At 58.1% G+C, this 15,152-nt stretch overlaps 2 protein-coding genes across 8 annotated transcripts in view; one reads left to right on the top strand and one right to left on the bottom strand.

The window, feature by feature from the left end:
• The window catches only part of UBA7 (ubiquitin like modifier activating enzyme 7), a 32,834-nt gene extending 22,473 nt beyond the window's left edge, over positions 1–10,361 (bottom strand). For 2 of the 7 annotated variants that reach the window (XM_075006019.1, XM_075006024.1), the window contains exons 1-9: positions 10,140–10,361; positions 9,777–9,902; positions 8,192–8,254; positions 7,751–7,919; positions 6,922–7,056; positions 6,000–6,106; positions 5,680–5,770; positions 4,772–4,910; positions 3,942–4,039 (exon numbers count right to left, since the gene is read on the bottom strand). In XM_075006019.1, the coding sequence (XP_074862120.1) occupies positions 3,942–4,039; positions 4,772–4,910; positions 5,680–5,770; positions 6,000–6,106; positions 6,922–7,056; positions 7,751–7,919; positions 8,192–8,254; positions 9,777–9,817 (843 nt within the window). In that variant the 5' untranslated portion in view covers positions 9,818–9,902; positions 10,140–10,361. Of the gene's footprint in view, positions 1–3,941; positions 4,040–4,771; positions 4,911–5,679; positions 5,771–5,999; positions 6,107–6,921; positions 7,057–7,750; positions 7,920–8,191; positions 8,344–9,776; positions 9,953–10,139 lie in introns of all 7 variants that reach the window. The other 5 variants (XM_075006022.1, XM_075006021.1, XM_075006025.1 and 2 more) reach the window with 5 other exon arrangements.
• Positions 10,362–10,614: 253 nt separating this feature from the next.
• TCTA (T cell leukemia translocation altered) lies at positions 10,615–13,018 on the top strand. The gene is made up of 3 exons (XM_075006043.1): positions 10,615–10,839; positions 11,303–11,357; positions 11,858–13,018. The coding sequence occupies exons 1-3, from the start codon at positions 10,626–10,628 to the stop codon at positions 11,898–11,900; spliced, it is 312 nt and encodes a 103-aa protein (XP_074862144.1). The 5' UTR covers positions 10,615–10,625; the 3' UTR covers positions 11,901–13,018.
• The last annotated feature ends 2,134 nt before the right edge of the window (positions 13,019–15,152 follow it).

Below are 15,152 nucleotides of genomic sequence, written 5' to 3'. Positions count from 1 at the left end.
ATTTTGTCAGTCTTTAAGGTGCTACATGACTGCTTGTTTGTTTGGTTAAGATACAAGATGTAATTATTCTGCTCTATTCTGATTAGGCCTCAGCTGGAGCATTGTGTCCAGTTCTGGGTTCTACATTTCAGGAAAGATGTGGACAAACTGAGCAATTGAGAAGAGCAACAAAAATGATTAAAGGTCTAGAAAAGATGACCTATAAGGGAAGGCTGAAAAACTTGGTTTTATTTAGTCTGATGAAGAGAAAACTGAGAGAAGACATGATAACAATTTCCAAGTACACAAAAGGGGAAAGAAAAGTTGTTAACCTCTGAGGATAGGACAAGATGCTTTGGGCTTAAATTGCAGCCAGGGCAGTATAACTTAAACAATGGGGAAAACTTTCTGTCAGGGCAGTTAAGTACTGGAATAAATTTCCCAGGGAGGCTGTGGAGTCTCCATGACTGGGGACTTCTCAGAGCAGGTTGGACACACCTGTCAAGGATGGCCCAAGCAATATTTAGCGGGGGACAGGACTAGAGGAGGTCCCTTCCAGACCTGCATTTGCATGATTGTGTGCGCTTGTACCTCCCCTACACAAGGCCTGAAAGTATGAATCTGGTGAATAGGCCAATCAGCGGTCCATAAAGAAGGAGTTGGGGGAAAAGGAGGGCAAATTTCATTAAAAGAGGCTCTGCTGGCCAGGAGCATGTGGGCCCAGACATGCTCAGCTGCTGGTGCTAGACCAAGCAGGCTATGGTCACTCCTGGGAAGGTGTGGAGCTGCTACATTGGAGCATCCATGCAGGAGTTCAGGGGAGATGTGGTTTTGGAGTGTGGCCTGGCTTCAATGGCAGATGCTCCAGAAGTGGAAGAGGCTCACTACTGCTGGCTTCACACTTCTCGCGTCACACCTAAAGGCCATGCTCTTCCCAGAGTAACGGAGAGGCACAGCTCAGTCTGTTCCCTTAGTTTCACATGCTCCCCAAGGGCTTGCCTGTGGCAGGGCCTGCAGCCAGTCCGACGCAAAGCTGGCAAAGGTGCCACGTGAAGCTCTTCTGCACCAGAGACCTAGGTCAGTTGAACTAAGTTGGTCAAGCATGTGGAAAAGCCACCCCCGAGCCCCAGAGTTCACCCATCCCTGCGCAGATAGCACAGGAGTTCCTCCTTCCACCAAGGGAGGGGGGCTGTCCACATGGACAGGAGCCCCTCCATTGGCACAGGGAGTGGCTATGCTCCCCACCACAGTGGCATGTTTTAGGAGCAGACAATCCTCAGCCACACTCAGCACCCAGTTCTTCCTGCTAACAATAGTTAATTTAGCATTATAGCCCATGTCTTCACCGCTAAGAAAAGGTGCGTTTACTGTGGGGGAAGTAACGTACCATAGCACCTCCCTGTGAAGAGACAGTGCACAAAATGCCCCACACTAACGCCTACATGATGAAAGCAGCCAATTGCTCTGCTCTCCAGCAAACTTCCAACAGGAACATGCCAAAAGACAAAACCACGCTGTCACCTGTGAACACTTCTCACATGCTGCCAACTTCTGCTCTAGTGGGAGGGGGGCAGTGCTCCAGTTCCCTTATCTGCTCCAGGGCCCCACTCCCATTCCACCTCTACCCCCGCCTGCTCCCCGCTCCTAGCACACCTTGTCCTCACTCCACCCCTTCCACATGAGGCTCCGGGAGAGAGGAGGAGGAGCAGACCAGCAGGGCTACCAGTGGGAGGCACTGAGGAGAGTGGGGCAGAGGGACAGCTTGGCTGAAGGTGGGTGCTGAACACCTGCTAATGTTTCCCTATGGTGCTCCAGCCCTGGAGCACCTCAGAGTCAACACCTATGACTCTCACAAACCCATCGCTCCTTGTCTCACCTCTTACTCCCCTGCTGCACAGGAAGCAGCACAAGTCCTTCCACAGGTAAGCCTGGGAGCTCAGCCTCAGAACTGCATCACTGCCCAAGCAGACACACTGGATTTATGGCTCATTAGCACAGTCTGTAACTGCTAACCCATCCATGAGTGTCCTGTGACTAAAGGGGTGTCAATGGGCTGCTCTACTTGAAAACATCCCTCACACTATGCATAGCAGGCCAAAATGCTCCTCTCAATCTCGTATTTGGTCAGGACACTCTCTGCAGGTTTCCCAGACATGAAGTAGAGCTCAGCGCGGCTCCAAGCCTGCCTCTCTCACCAGCAGGACCAGCTGGTCTCCAATATCCTGGGACTGAGGTCGCACACCACTACTGCATGCAGAGTGGAGACAAAAGGCAGCCAATGCTAATATAGGACAATTCAGCTCAAAAATCTTTGCTTTCTGCAGGAGAGAGCAGCAAACAGGTCAGAATGATACTGAAATGTATCATACCTCAGTATGTAGCGTCCGTTTAAAGCTATGACATTAAAATATTCAGGAAAAAGTATAAACAATTTAGCAGAAAAATCAACATGTATGCCTGCAGCAAAGGAAATAACAGAAGAGTATGATGGTGTGTGTGCAGCCCAGCGTCTGCAGAAGGCAGGATTAATTACAGAAACAAGGATTTTAATCCATGCTCAGTTACAACAGGAGAAGAAATGCATGTTCCTGAAAGTCCCCACCAGGCCCCAATAGGAATGTACATCCCTTTTAGGTCAATGGCGTCTTTGAGCGAGGAAAGAGCAAGTGTACAAAGATAGTGGAACTGAAAGACTCACGTACAAGAAGGTAAATTACGTGCCCCTCCCCCCAAACCAATGTTTTCAGTTCCTTTCTTGAACACTCCAGGCTGCCAATCCATCTCACGCTCCCTACCTCTCTCTAGCAATGCCAGTAGCAATTTACCTTTTGAGAAGGCTTCAGACAAGACAGTATAATGCCCTTTGGGCCAGTTTTGTACAGCTATTTAGTCAGCTAGTGGAATCTTCTAAAGCAACAAGGTGCTCTTACCTTTTAAGATCTGGCCAGGGGTCTACATTTGGGAGCCAAGTGCTTGTGTGAAGATGCCCTGGGGCTGGCCAGGGGAACCGAGGAGCAGTTGACAAGGCAATCCCCTTTGGGGGATCAAAGAAAAGGGAAGAGGTTTGACACCCATGCAGGAAATCACACAGCTTTGATGTCCCGAGCCCAAAGAACTAACACTGGTACTAAAATAAATGAGAAGAAGCCGACCTCTGCCTCACAGACAGGAAATGCTGTCCCTGAAACCCCGGAGATGTGACTGCTGAAGTCCTCAAGACACATGGTCAGTGTTCTGCCAAAAATACCCTGTGGCCCAGCACCACGTGCCAACATGCAGTAAAGGGCAGCACATGCAGAAGTGACTAGGGGAATGAGGGACAAAAAGCGACATGGGCCAGGCAAGTTGAGCAGAGAGACGTGTCCAGCAGGCATGAGACAACAGCAAGAGTATGTGCGCGACCCGCATGCTGCGGAGAGAGAAGCTGAGCCAGAGTCCTGGTCCACACTAAACCATGTTGCTTTCAGGAGGGTCTGTGAGATACGGTACCGAACTGAGCCCCCTTGGGCCACCCAGCACATCCCAACGGCTGAGTAGAGCTGCCTGGGCCAGGACAGGGGTTTTATGCCTTCACATGTGGCCCTGGGAGATGGGAGCTGAACTCACAGTCATGAGGGAGAAAACTAAAAGCTCCCTCCCTGCCCCCAGTGCAGATGCCCCCTCACTCTGCCCCAGAGTGGCAGGGCCTGAACCTCATTCTCAGCCCCACGCCCTACCCCTGATTTGGTGCCTCTCTCATCCCTGCCTCCAGTTCTTTTCCCCTCCTGTGCAGTCACCTTGGCCAGCACTTGGGAGCAGGAGGTGGCCTAAGGGGGCAGCAGCTGCAGCAGACCTCACTGAGCCCCCACAGGGATGTGCTTGATCCCAGCAAAGCGGACATGCTTATGTGCAGCGAGCTGAATCGCTGCACTGGTCTGCGGGTGGGCTGGCCAGCCCTTGGGCACCTGCAGGGCCATACTCACGTAGGAGTGCAGCTGCGGCATGTTCACTTGGGTGAGGACTCCACCACGCTGGTATGGGGCAAAGGAGCTCGTGTCTCCAATCTCCAGTGTGAACTCACCTGCAGGAAGCAGTGCTGGGGTAAGGGAGGCCCTTGGTCCCCAGGTCTCCTGCTCACTGAGTGAGCCTGGGGCACCTCTCCTGGGGCCCACAGTCTGTGGGAAAGTGCAAAACAGACACCTCAGCCTGTCTCAGACTTGCCCAGAGACCCCTGGCATTAGCCCTGGCAGCAGCTGCTCAGGGCCAGTAGGCTCACGTGGGCCCAGTAGGGTATGCAGGGGGTTGGATGAAGCCCAGAAGCTACCAGCACCCATCTGGGGATAGGCTGAAAGCAGGGAGACAGTGGGGAAGGCCCCACTCCTCTTTGCTCTCATGGCAAGGTGGACTCACTGACTTTCTGTGAAAAACTATACCACAGACTTCATTGCAACAATCCCTTTGTAGTGGGATGTACTTCATTGCTGCCCAGCCCTCACAGTGGGGTGCCCTCCAACAGCATCTGGCCCCTGAGCCCCACAGCAGAGTGCCCCTCATGCTGGGCCAGCTCCCCAACCCCACAGTGTGGTGCCTCCCAATATTGCCTGGCTTCCAGCCCCCCCACAGGAGGGTGCCCCCAAATGCTGCCTGGCCCCTGGTCCCCAGAGCAGTGGTCCCCACATCACTGCCTGACCGCCACAGCAGGTTGCCTCCCAACACTGCCCAGCCCCCACAGCAGCATCCCCATCCCCATTTGCTGCCCAGCTCTGGGATCTCTGCCCTATGCTCTCTTTGCCCACAGCCAGGCTGAGCTTACCCAGAACACGGATGGCACAGGGCTCGCAGCTGTTCAGCTGGCTCATGCCCTCCACACCCGAGAACATCACGAAGTCGCCATCTGCAAAGCCATGGCCATGGCCCTCCCCGTCCCCACAGGTCACCACCCCCGGACTGCCCTGGGGAAAAAGAAGGGGTTGGTGACCAATCAGTTGCACTGGCTTCTTGGGTCATATGGCAAAGGAGGTATGGGGGAAGGGTGACCCCAGGGCATCCCATGTGGGGGGAGGGCTATAGGGTAGGGGAGGGTGTGGTAAGGTGGCAATTTTTGTAATGTTTTATAATGCACACGTGTGCCTCAGTTTCCTCATGTTGCATTGTTCCTCAGGGTGGAAAAGACTTGTGTGCTGTCAGGAGTGTACGTGGGGGGCACAGAGAAATGGACAGTGCTAAGCGGGGGGCACTCAGGCATGTGGGCGTTGCCTGAATGGGGGCTCCTGGGTATGTGGGCATTGTCCAGTTGTCTGAGCTAGGGTGGGTCACTGAGGGCTGGCTGAGGCTGAACTGTAGGATGGAGATGCCCAGGAGACAGTGGCAGATACAGGTGGCAGGAGAGGGACAGCTGGTGCCCCCAGCGCCAAGCGATGGCCTATCCCTGGCCGAGCAGGGACACTGGCCACAGAGACCGCCCAAGAATGAAGGTTGGGGGCTCTCACCTGAGAGCAGTTGAGCAGGATGGAGAGGAGGAGCTGGGGCCCAGCATAGCTTGGCCACTCACCATGGTGCTGGCTTGGCCAGTTGGGCAAGCGAGGAGCTCCTTACACCCAGGGCTCTCTCTTTGTTGCTAGGCTGTCACCTGGCTGGGTGGTCCAGGTCCCCATTTGGGCTCAAGGCTTCCTCTGGCTCCCTCCCACCGGCGGAGGCCCTGGCACACCTGCCCAGCTGTACCTGTGAGATGTGCTGGACATAGGCGCAGATGGGCTCAGTGTCTGAGGGCTCGTTCACTACAAAATTCTCTCCGAAGTCACAGAACAGCTGCCTAGAGCCAGGAACAGAGCTGGGTCAGCACCCCTGGTCAGCATGGCCCCTTCTTGGGGAGCCCAGGAAACATGCCCCCGCGCCACTTCAGTGCTTCTGTCCTGCCCTTCGCAGTGCCCCCTGATGGAAGAGGCCAGGGCTGGCACGGCTGGGAGTGCCCTCCCTCAGCGCTCCTGCCCCCTCTGCTGCAGAGCACCTGGTGCGCATTGCAGGCAGGGGCTGCTGCTTACCCAGCCAGTCCCTTGGTGTCAGCCAGGATGAAGCGGATGTTGTGAGCATGACAGATGTCACTGACGTGGAGCTGCTCCTCCAGGGTTGAGTTGGTCAGAACCACCACCTGAGCCAGGAGCCAGCGTTAGTGTGTGCAGGACACGGTTGTGAGGCTGGCTATGTCCCCGGGCAGCCCAGGGTCAGCCCCAGGGCCCAGTGCAGTGCCCCACTGCGCCTACAGCTCCCCTTGTAGCCATTACACAGAGGGAACACTGCCTTTGGCATCAGCTAGCTGGGAATTTCCCTCCCCATGCCAGGCCCTGGCACTGCCAACTGAGTCAGCACACAGCACGCGCACATGGGGGCGCTCATGTGGCAGCTGGAGCAGGCCACACATAAATACCCTGATTGCTCTGTGCAGGAAGAAACAGTCCCCACATCACTTGGGTAAGGTCTCTGAAAGCTACAGCTAGCCCGCAGTGAGGAACCCTGTCCCTAGAGGACCCTGGCCCTCACCCTGCCACCTGGCTGAGCTGGGACCACCTCCTGGGCTTCCTACCCCTCCGCCCTGGCTGGGCTCAGCTGGGACCCCCTCCACACTCATCCCCCCTCCAAGGCTCAGCTGGGGATCCCTCCCACATCTGCACCACTAGGTCTCAGCTGGGACCCCCTCCACACTCCTTCCCCAGGGCTCAGCTGGGAGCGAGACTCCCCCTCCACACTTGCCCCCTCACTGGGCTCAGCTGGCACCAACTCCCGAACCCACTCTCCCCACATCCCCCCAGCGACTGGACCTGGTCATGCTGGCTGTCTCAGGAAGCAGAGTGACACCTACCAAACCCTCAGCGCTCAGCTGCCTCATGCTAACCCCTTGGGCCCAGCTCCTGCCTGAGGCCTCTGCCCACCCTAGGTGTGGATGCCTGGTCCACAGCCTGTCCTCACCTGGAAGGCTGCAAGAAAGCTCTCCGTCAGCTCCCCGGTGAAAGCAGTCACAGGCACGTAGCTGTTGAGCTCGGCCAGGTGCTGCTGGGAGGCCACAGCTCGGTTCCGGCCCACGTCACACTCGGACAGGAAGAACTGCAGGACAGCCCTGTATCAGAACGCCCCTCTGCTGTGCCAGGCTTGGGCACAGCCCCTGTACCTCTGGGCTGAGCTTTGCCACATGGCACACATCCCTCACATGTCTCCCCAGATGCAGTGCTCACCCAGGAACTGCCTGAGCACCCACCCACTGCTCTGGAGGGATGTCAGCTCCCAGCTGCGGGCACTTAGGTGCCCATGACACTGCTACCCAGGCTCCCACACACCCAGCAAGTGCCACTGGACACCAAGGCTGGTGCAGGAGGGAGTCCTTACAGAGCAGAGACCAGGAGACTTAGGAAGACACAGTCACTTGCCCCCTTGGCACAGACCCAGCCGTCCCCAGCCCAGGCTGTTTGAAAGCCAGGGACATGCCCAGGCAGAAACTGGCCGTGAGCTCCACGGTGCTACGGGTGACAGCCCCTAGCAGGAACTGAAGAAGGGACCTCAGAGAAGTGCCTGTCGTTAGGCCTGGTGCAAGTCCCATCGGGAGCCGAGTCCTTCTCAGTGCCTTGGTCTCTGCCAGAGATGACAGTTGGCACCATGAGAGTAGAGGGGCATGCTGGACCCTGACAGCATCTCAGCCCCAGAATGCAGGCCAGTGCAGGCTGGGAGCCATATGCCCCCGCCAGGTGCACCAGGTGTAGTGAGGGACCCCTGAATCCTGCCCCCCAAACCCCATCTTGGGTACCTGGGAGGAGAGGTCAGTCCACTGGGTGTTGCCTGGGTCATGTACAGTGACAGATTTCACTCCAGCCAGGATGATGTTCTTGGCAATCTCCACACCCAGCCCCTTCATCCCTGACACCAGCACGGTGGTGTTTGCCAGCTTCCGCATGGCTGCATGGCCCAGCACATAGCTACGGCACAAGCAAAGCAGGCGTGTGGGGAGAGCAGAATGTGTAGCTGGCACTGCCCTTACTGCACCAGGCCTCCACTGCACCAGCACCCTGTTCCTTGGCTCCATCTCACTGGAACCTCTGGCCTTATGCCTTGCCACAGCCCAGTTGCACCAGAGCCTTTGGCCCCTCCCCCACCAGGTCTCACTGCATTGGGGTACTGCACTTAGCACCCTCCTGTACAGCCCCCATGTGCCCCCCCATGCTGACCAATCAACAGGACCAGCACTCACAGCTGCCGCGAGTAGAGGCCTTCATCGATCTCGCCCAGGCTCTCCGAGCGCCTCATCCTGCTCCTGCGCAGCGCAGACGTGGGTGAGGTTGGCGTGGCTGTGTCTAGTCCAGCTTGCCCCGTGTAGCCAGGGAAAAGGAGCTCTGCGCAGTGCTGATGAGAAAACTACCAGGCTGGGAACCAGGACTCCTGGGCCCTGCTCCAGGTCCACTGGCCCTTCATTGGGACTAGTGGCCCTACGCCAGCTCTGGCGTTGGCAATGGGCTGCTCCACGCAGCCAGCCAGGCTGTCCTGGGGGCCCCTGAGCCATCTGGCTCTGACATAGTGCAGTGCAGCTCCTGTCTCTGTGTCCCACCATGGGTGCAGAGCAGGTAGCTAACCATAGCTGCAGGCAGCAGAACCTGAACAGTGTTCGGGGAAAGACTGGCAGGGACTGGGAGGAGGCTGGCAGCAACCGGGGCTCCAGCCATGGTGCAGAACACCTAGGAGGCATTGCAGATACCACCTGCAGCCAGCAGGAGCCAGCCCAGTGTCATGCCAGGGCAGCAGGCACTCAGGGTGCTGGGATGCTTTCTGCAAGGTAGTGGATGCCCCCCTGCCACAGGTAGCAGGCTCAGAGACTCCAGTCCCAACTCCAACATCTCTTGACCAAGGCCTGGCTCCACGAGGGTTAATACTGTCAAGGGCTTGGCCATGGGACAGCAAAAGCAGCTCTGTTGGGCCCAGGGCCAGCCCCACTCTAGCAGACCAGTCCCTGTGACTGGCAGGAAAGTGAAAGTGAAAGTGAAAGGCTGTGAAAGGTAGTGGGAGGGGAGCCGCTGCCAAGGGGCTTCATTCCCTGACCCCCCGCATTCCTGCACCGCAGCCTCAGCCGGCCAGCCCTTCTGGTCAAGTCCCCATGCCATGCAGAGAGCCCATCTGATGCACAGGGACCCATGGGAATAAAGACTGTGGCTGTAACAAGCCCAGAGTCTGGGAGCCAGGGCACCCCCCTCCTACCCTCTAAGGCCAGTGTGGCAAACCCTCATCTAGCACCTGGCTGCCCCTTGATGTAGCTATGGGCATAGCACTGCCCTGCTGGAGGAAGGCCCCTGGAAGTGGGCAGTGGCCTCAAGGCTGGCCAGCACCCAGCTGCCCAAGGGTGGGCACTTTACACCTGCTGGGCCAGGTGAGACTAGGCCCCATGCAGTCTCGTATGGGCAGGGGTTGGCCACTTGCCTTCCTGGGGACTAGCAGGGCACCAAGCTAGCCAGAGCAGAGTAGTGGCCCCCTGGGAGAACCAGGACAAGGAGCCGTGCAGAGCGATGCCAGTGGGGAGAGGGAAGGTGCCAGGAGCTCACACATAGAGGATCAGAAACAGGCTCTAGCTGGCCCCTGCCATGGTGCTCCCACCCTGGCACCTGGCTCTCACCCCCATGGGCACACTCTGCCCCTCTAGGCCCTGGGACAGAACCCAAGAGTCCAGCTTCCTGGCCCCCTGCCCCCGGGCACTGTGCCCAGCACAGAACTAGCCCTGGAGAGCAGGCAGCTGCTGGGGTTTAGGTCCCCACGGGATGGGAGCCAAACCAGGGGGGCCCAGCACTTACCCAGCCGGCCTGTGCAGCACAAGAGCTGGAGCAGGAAACATCAAAGTGAAAATCAGCTGCTTTTCGGCTCAGCCTCTTAAAGGCACAGACGCCTGAGCCATGGGCAACCCGGATCCCGGAGCTCTGCTGGGGGCAGGAGGGCACGCAGGCAGCAGACAGTCAGGGTTAAGGGGACTCTGCCAGGCAGAAGGCAGAAGGGATGCCACTGCTCCACCCCATGCCCCACAGCAGCGCTCGGTCCTGGGCCACTCCCTGCCCCACAGCGGTGCCATGCTGCAGATCCACCTCCCCAGCCCCGCAGGGCCATGCCTCTGCCGCAGCCCCCCACCTGACCGCGCCATCTCCCCAGCCTCCAGCGCTCACCGCATGTGGACCGCAGAGGTCACGCAGGGCGCGGGACAGGCCTGCAGAGACCGGAACCTTTGCCACAAGCAGCAGCAGCAGCAGCAGCAGCAGCAGCAGCAGCTCCGGGCATGGGGCGCAGGGAGGCCCCCGCGGGCCTCTTGGGGCGATAAAGGCAGCGCGAGGGTGTGACTGGGGCGGGTCAGGGCAGAGGGTGAGGCTGGGCTGCGGGGGAGGGGGCGGGGCCAGTTGGAGGTAGGCGTTGGGGGGCGGGGCCAGGGGGCAGGGGGCTGGGCTGGTAGGGGAGGGGCGGGGCAGTGAGGGGCGGGGCCAGTTGGGGGTCTGAGAAGGGTGGGGGGCGGGGGCGGTGAGCGCGGGCCTGGGCTGAGGGAGGAGGGGAGGGGGCAGCTGAGGGTCGGAGCGGTGAGGGGCGGGGCCAGGGGCGGGCCGGGCTCTCGCCGCCGGCGCAGCCCAGTGACGTCCGGCGCGTGCGCAGTGCGCAGTGCGATGGCGGCGCCCTGGCTGGGCTGGGAGGCGCCGGGCCGCGCGCTGCGGGGCCTGGCCTGGCTGGGGCAGGAGTTCGCGGCCGACTGGGCGGCCCAGGACCTGCGGGCCGCGCTCTTCCAGCTGCTGCTGCTCTGGCTGGGCCTCAGCCTGCTGGGCATCCACCTGGCCTGGCGCCGGCACGGGGGCCGCGTCAGCCGCCTCTGCTGCCGCCCAGGTACCGCCGGGCCGGGCCGGGCCGGGCCGGGCCCGAACACCCCCGCGGCCGAGCTGCTGGCCCCGCCCCAGCGCTCCGGGCGGCCCCTCAGAGCCCTGCGGGGGCCTAGCCGCTGCCTCTCCTGGGCAGCCCGGGCCCGCGGGCTCCTGCCGGCCAGCTCGGCGCGGACCCGCCTGCTGCTTCCCGCCGCGCTGGAGGGGCAGCGAGGACTAGGGCACGCAGCCCCGCATGCCCATCGCGCACGCCCGGAGAAAATCCACTGCACCATTGTCCAGGCAGGGGTCCTGCCCGGCCCGTGCAGAAGGGGCAGGCCTGTGCCCAGCAGCTTCCCGGTACCAAAGGGGGTGCCCGGGGCTGCCTGGCTCAGGCACGTGAAGCAGCTGCGAGGCATCTCTCAGCAGTGGCCCGCCAGTAGCTGAGCCCTGCTTGGCCCACACTGAATGCTCTTTTCTTTTGTTCCCAGGCACAGGCGGCCAGAATGGAGGGACCCCTGATGGTTCATCGCATTTCTCCACCTGGTGAGTCCTTCCTTGTGCCAGGCCTGTGCTGCTTGGCGGGGCGGGGGTGGCAGCTCATGGGCCTGGAGTGAGTCTTGCCCTGCCCCAACTCACCAGTTCATAAGGTTCCTTTTCCAAGGGCAAGCCCCATGCCTCAAAAACAGCTGGTCCTGGCCCCTGTGCTGGTGCACCCACATCCTGCCCTCACTGGAGTGTGGGGGTCTGAGATGAGCAGAGGCCTAACTCTGGCTGCTGCTTCCCCATGAGCAGGGGGAGCACTGCCACACCTGCTCTGGGTGAGGGTCACCCAAGTGGTGGCTCTCATGCCCAGGCACTGGCAGCAGAGCATGTGGGTTGGGGTACCCACTGCAGCACCCACCCCCACCAGCTCTCTGGGTATGGCACCTGCCCTTCTTTCCTACTCTGACCCGGCTGCTAACTGCTCTCCAAGAGCTGGGTCTCAGGCACCCAGCACTGTCCCGCAGCTCTGGCTACGCACCTGTCTTTTTGCCCTCCTGCAGGGACAGCACAAGCAACGAGGCCATGAAGACACACCGAGAGTGAGGGCAGATAGACGCACCTGTGGGATGGGGCATACCTGGGACAGCTCCACTCACAGACCCAAGCGCTGCCAGCCAGAGAAACTGACCTTACACCTTCACTGTGTTGACATGGCAGCCACATTGTCCATGGGTTAGCCCCTGCCCGGCAGGGTGTTTTACAGCCAGGGGTGTGTGCTCATCCCAGGTGGACTCTGCAGGGTGTCTCAGCCAGGGCAAGCTGCCCTGAGCTCCTCGGCCTGTCCCCTCTGGCCGCAGACAAAACAGAGTTTCTGCAGTGCCCCATAGGCCTGAGACCCCCATGTACATGGGGGCATTGTCTACTCTGTGCCTCAGTGGTCCTCCTGCCCAGCTTAAATCCTCCTCTGGCATATGCCCTCAAGCCCTGTTCTGAGCCCCTCCCCCCAACACTTTTCCCCAACGTTACCTCCATCACTACTGAGCCAAAAAGATTCCCCACTCTCCCTAGTCTGGAGTCCCATGCTTCTGCTCCACTTCTTGCCCCAGGGTCCAGCAAGGGCTCCCTGCTGCTAGAATGTCTGTGCTCCCTGCAGCCTCTGACTGCTCCCCATGGGGAAGGAGTCGAGCCTGGGCACAGGGGAGATGCAGGCCAGGCTACGAGTGCCTGTTGCTGTCCCATTGCCCACACTGAGTGGGAGCAGAGCTGAGGTGCCCACCTGCCCAGGATTTGGTGGGTGTGGGGGCCATGGGATGGCCCGGGCAGCAGTGCTGCCTCCTTACATACTGCACCCCAGCTGCCACCTGCCCAGGCCAGGTCTTTCTAGACCAGTGCCACCTGCCAAGGTGCAGGCTGTTGGGCTCAGGGCAGCAGCAGTGTACCCATGCAAGCCCAGCTTGGGGGCCAGGGTGCCACTCAGGCAGCAGTTCCTGGCCTGGGTACTGCCAGCCTCAGCAGCAGTGAGTGAGGATCTGTCCATTTTGGGGCCAGGGCTCAGAGGCAGCAGTGCACTAATGGCCTGGTGGTGGCCCAGCTGGGATAGGATCCTGGTACCTACTGCATCTTGCCAGGGTACTGTCTGGCCTGGCTCCCCAGAGGGGCCTGGCCCCTGCCCTGGCCTTGCTGGTAGCTGCTCACTGGAATAAATTCCTCTGCCATGAGAATGCTGCCATTTCCATTACACTGGGGAAAGGGTAGGGGGCTGCGTCAGCTCTGCTCTCGCTGACCCTCTGGGAGATGGTGCCCTGGCTAGTAGCTGCTGTTGCACTGCAGGCATCTGGAACGGTAACAGAGAGGTATCCGTGTTTGTTTGCACTCCAACAAAGCAAAGCAGCAGAAATGGAGCACTTTAGAGACTAACAAAATGATTTATTCAGTGATGAACTTTTGTGGGACAGACCCACTTCATCAGATCAATCATTTCCAATACAGACTGACATCTGTAAGTACAGAGGACCAAAAAGAAAACTGCGATAAAAACTGACAAATCATATAGGACTGAAGCAGAGGGGTGAGAGGTGGGGGGGATATTAATTGTTCTCCCTGAGATAATTACGAGCATCAAAGGAAGGGAAGCAGTCCTTGTAGCGTGTGAGGTAACTGTCTCTGTTCATACCATGTGTTAATGTGTCGAATTTGAATCGGAACTTCAACTCACAGCTCTAATCTATTTTTAAATTCTTCATGCTCTAGGACACACATTCTCAGGTCTTGACCAGAATGGCCCACTCTATTGATGTGTTCACTGACCAGCTTATGTGTACCAAGTTTCTTGATGTCTGCTCTGTGTCCAGCAAGAAGCCCTGTGGCAACTTATAGACTAACATATTTTGGAGCATAAGCTTTCATGGGCAAAGACCTGCTTCGTCAGATGCATGAGTCTCATGGGCATGAGCTACAGGACTTATTCTCGAAGATACAGATGAACACGACGGCCTCTCTGATTCTTGCTCTGTGCCCATTTATTCTTTGGCCAACAATGCCCTGCCACTATGTACGTTGGACAGACTGGGCAAAGCCAACACTGGGCAACCAACACTCCAGAAGGCCCTACGTGACAAGCTTGTCCTTACCTCTAGACAGCCACCTAACCTGAGAGAGAGTCTCGCCAGCAATCACAGGCTACACCCCAGTAATACTAATCCTGGAACTTTTCCTTGCCACAAACCCCACTACCAACTTTGTCCACACATTTATTCTGGGGATACCATCATGGGACCTATCCAGGTTAGTTACAGGATTAAAGGCACATTCTCTTGCACTTCCAGCAACATTATTTATGTCATTATTTGCCAGCAGTGCCCTGACACTATGTACATTGGACAGACGGGGTCAAACCTGCACCAAAGAATAAATGGACACAGAGCAGACATCAAGAAACTTGGTACACATAAGCTGGTCAATGAACACTTCAATAGAGTGGGCCATTCTGGTGAAGACCTGAGAATTTGTGTCCTAGAGCATGAAGAATTTAAAAACAGATTAGAGCTGTGAGTTGGAGTTCCTATTCAAATTCGACACTTTAACACTTGGTGTGAACAGACATCAGTTACCTCACACACTACAAGGAGTGCTTCCTTTCTTTTGATGCTCATAATTATCTCAGGCAGGACAATTAACATCCCCCACCTCTCACCCACTTCCTTCTATCCTATTTGATTTGTCAGTTTTTATTGCAATTTTTTTTTTGGTCCTCTGTACTTACAAGTGTCAGTCTGTATTGGAAATGAGATTGGTCTGATGAAATGGGTCTGTCCCACAAAAGTTCATCACCGAAAAAATCATTTTGTTATTATTTAAAGTGGCACATTTCTGCTGCTTTGTTTTGCAGGCACCTGGGGTGGTCCTTCCTCTCTTCTTTCTCAGATGGGGCTGGGGACAAGGGCAGGAGCATAAATCACAGGGCCTGTTGCAGACTCAGCCTGGCAGGGGTGGCACACAGCCCCTCTGCTGCTTTGGAATAGGCCTACTGGGCCCTGCTGGCACAGGGCTGTCCCTAGGCACCTGGCTTACCTGCAACCCTAGAGGACCCAATCTCCGTCCCACTGCAAGGCCCTGCTATGTGCCACTGCAGTGCAGAGCAGGCTCTCCATTAGGTGGAGCTGGGCAGCCCTGCCCCTTCCCTGAGCTGCACCTGCCCACTACTCTCCCCAGCTCTGCCACTGACTTACCCCATCAGGCCCCTCTAGGGGTTAGGGGCTCCATGCTAGTGGGGACTCATGTCAGGCATGAGCACTGCTGGCTGCCCAGTGGGCAGCCCCAGCCTCGCAGAGGTAGAGATGAGCCGCAGGGAGGGAG

This window comes from Carettochelys insculpta, chromosome 11, assembly GCF_033958435.1.
Source record: "Carettochelys insculpta isolate YL-2023 chromosome 11, ASM3395843v1, whole genome shotgun sequence".
Taxonomy (NCBI): Eukaryota; Metazoa; Chordata; order Testudines; family Carettochelyidae; genus Carettochelys; species Carettochelys insculpta.
Note: the sequence above shows the minus strand (reverse complement) of the source record. Positions and strands in the feature narration are given on the sequence as shown.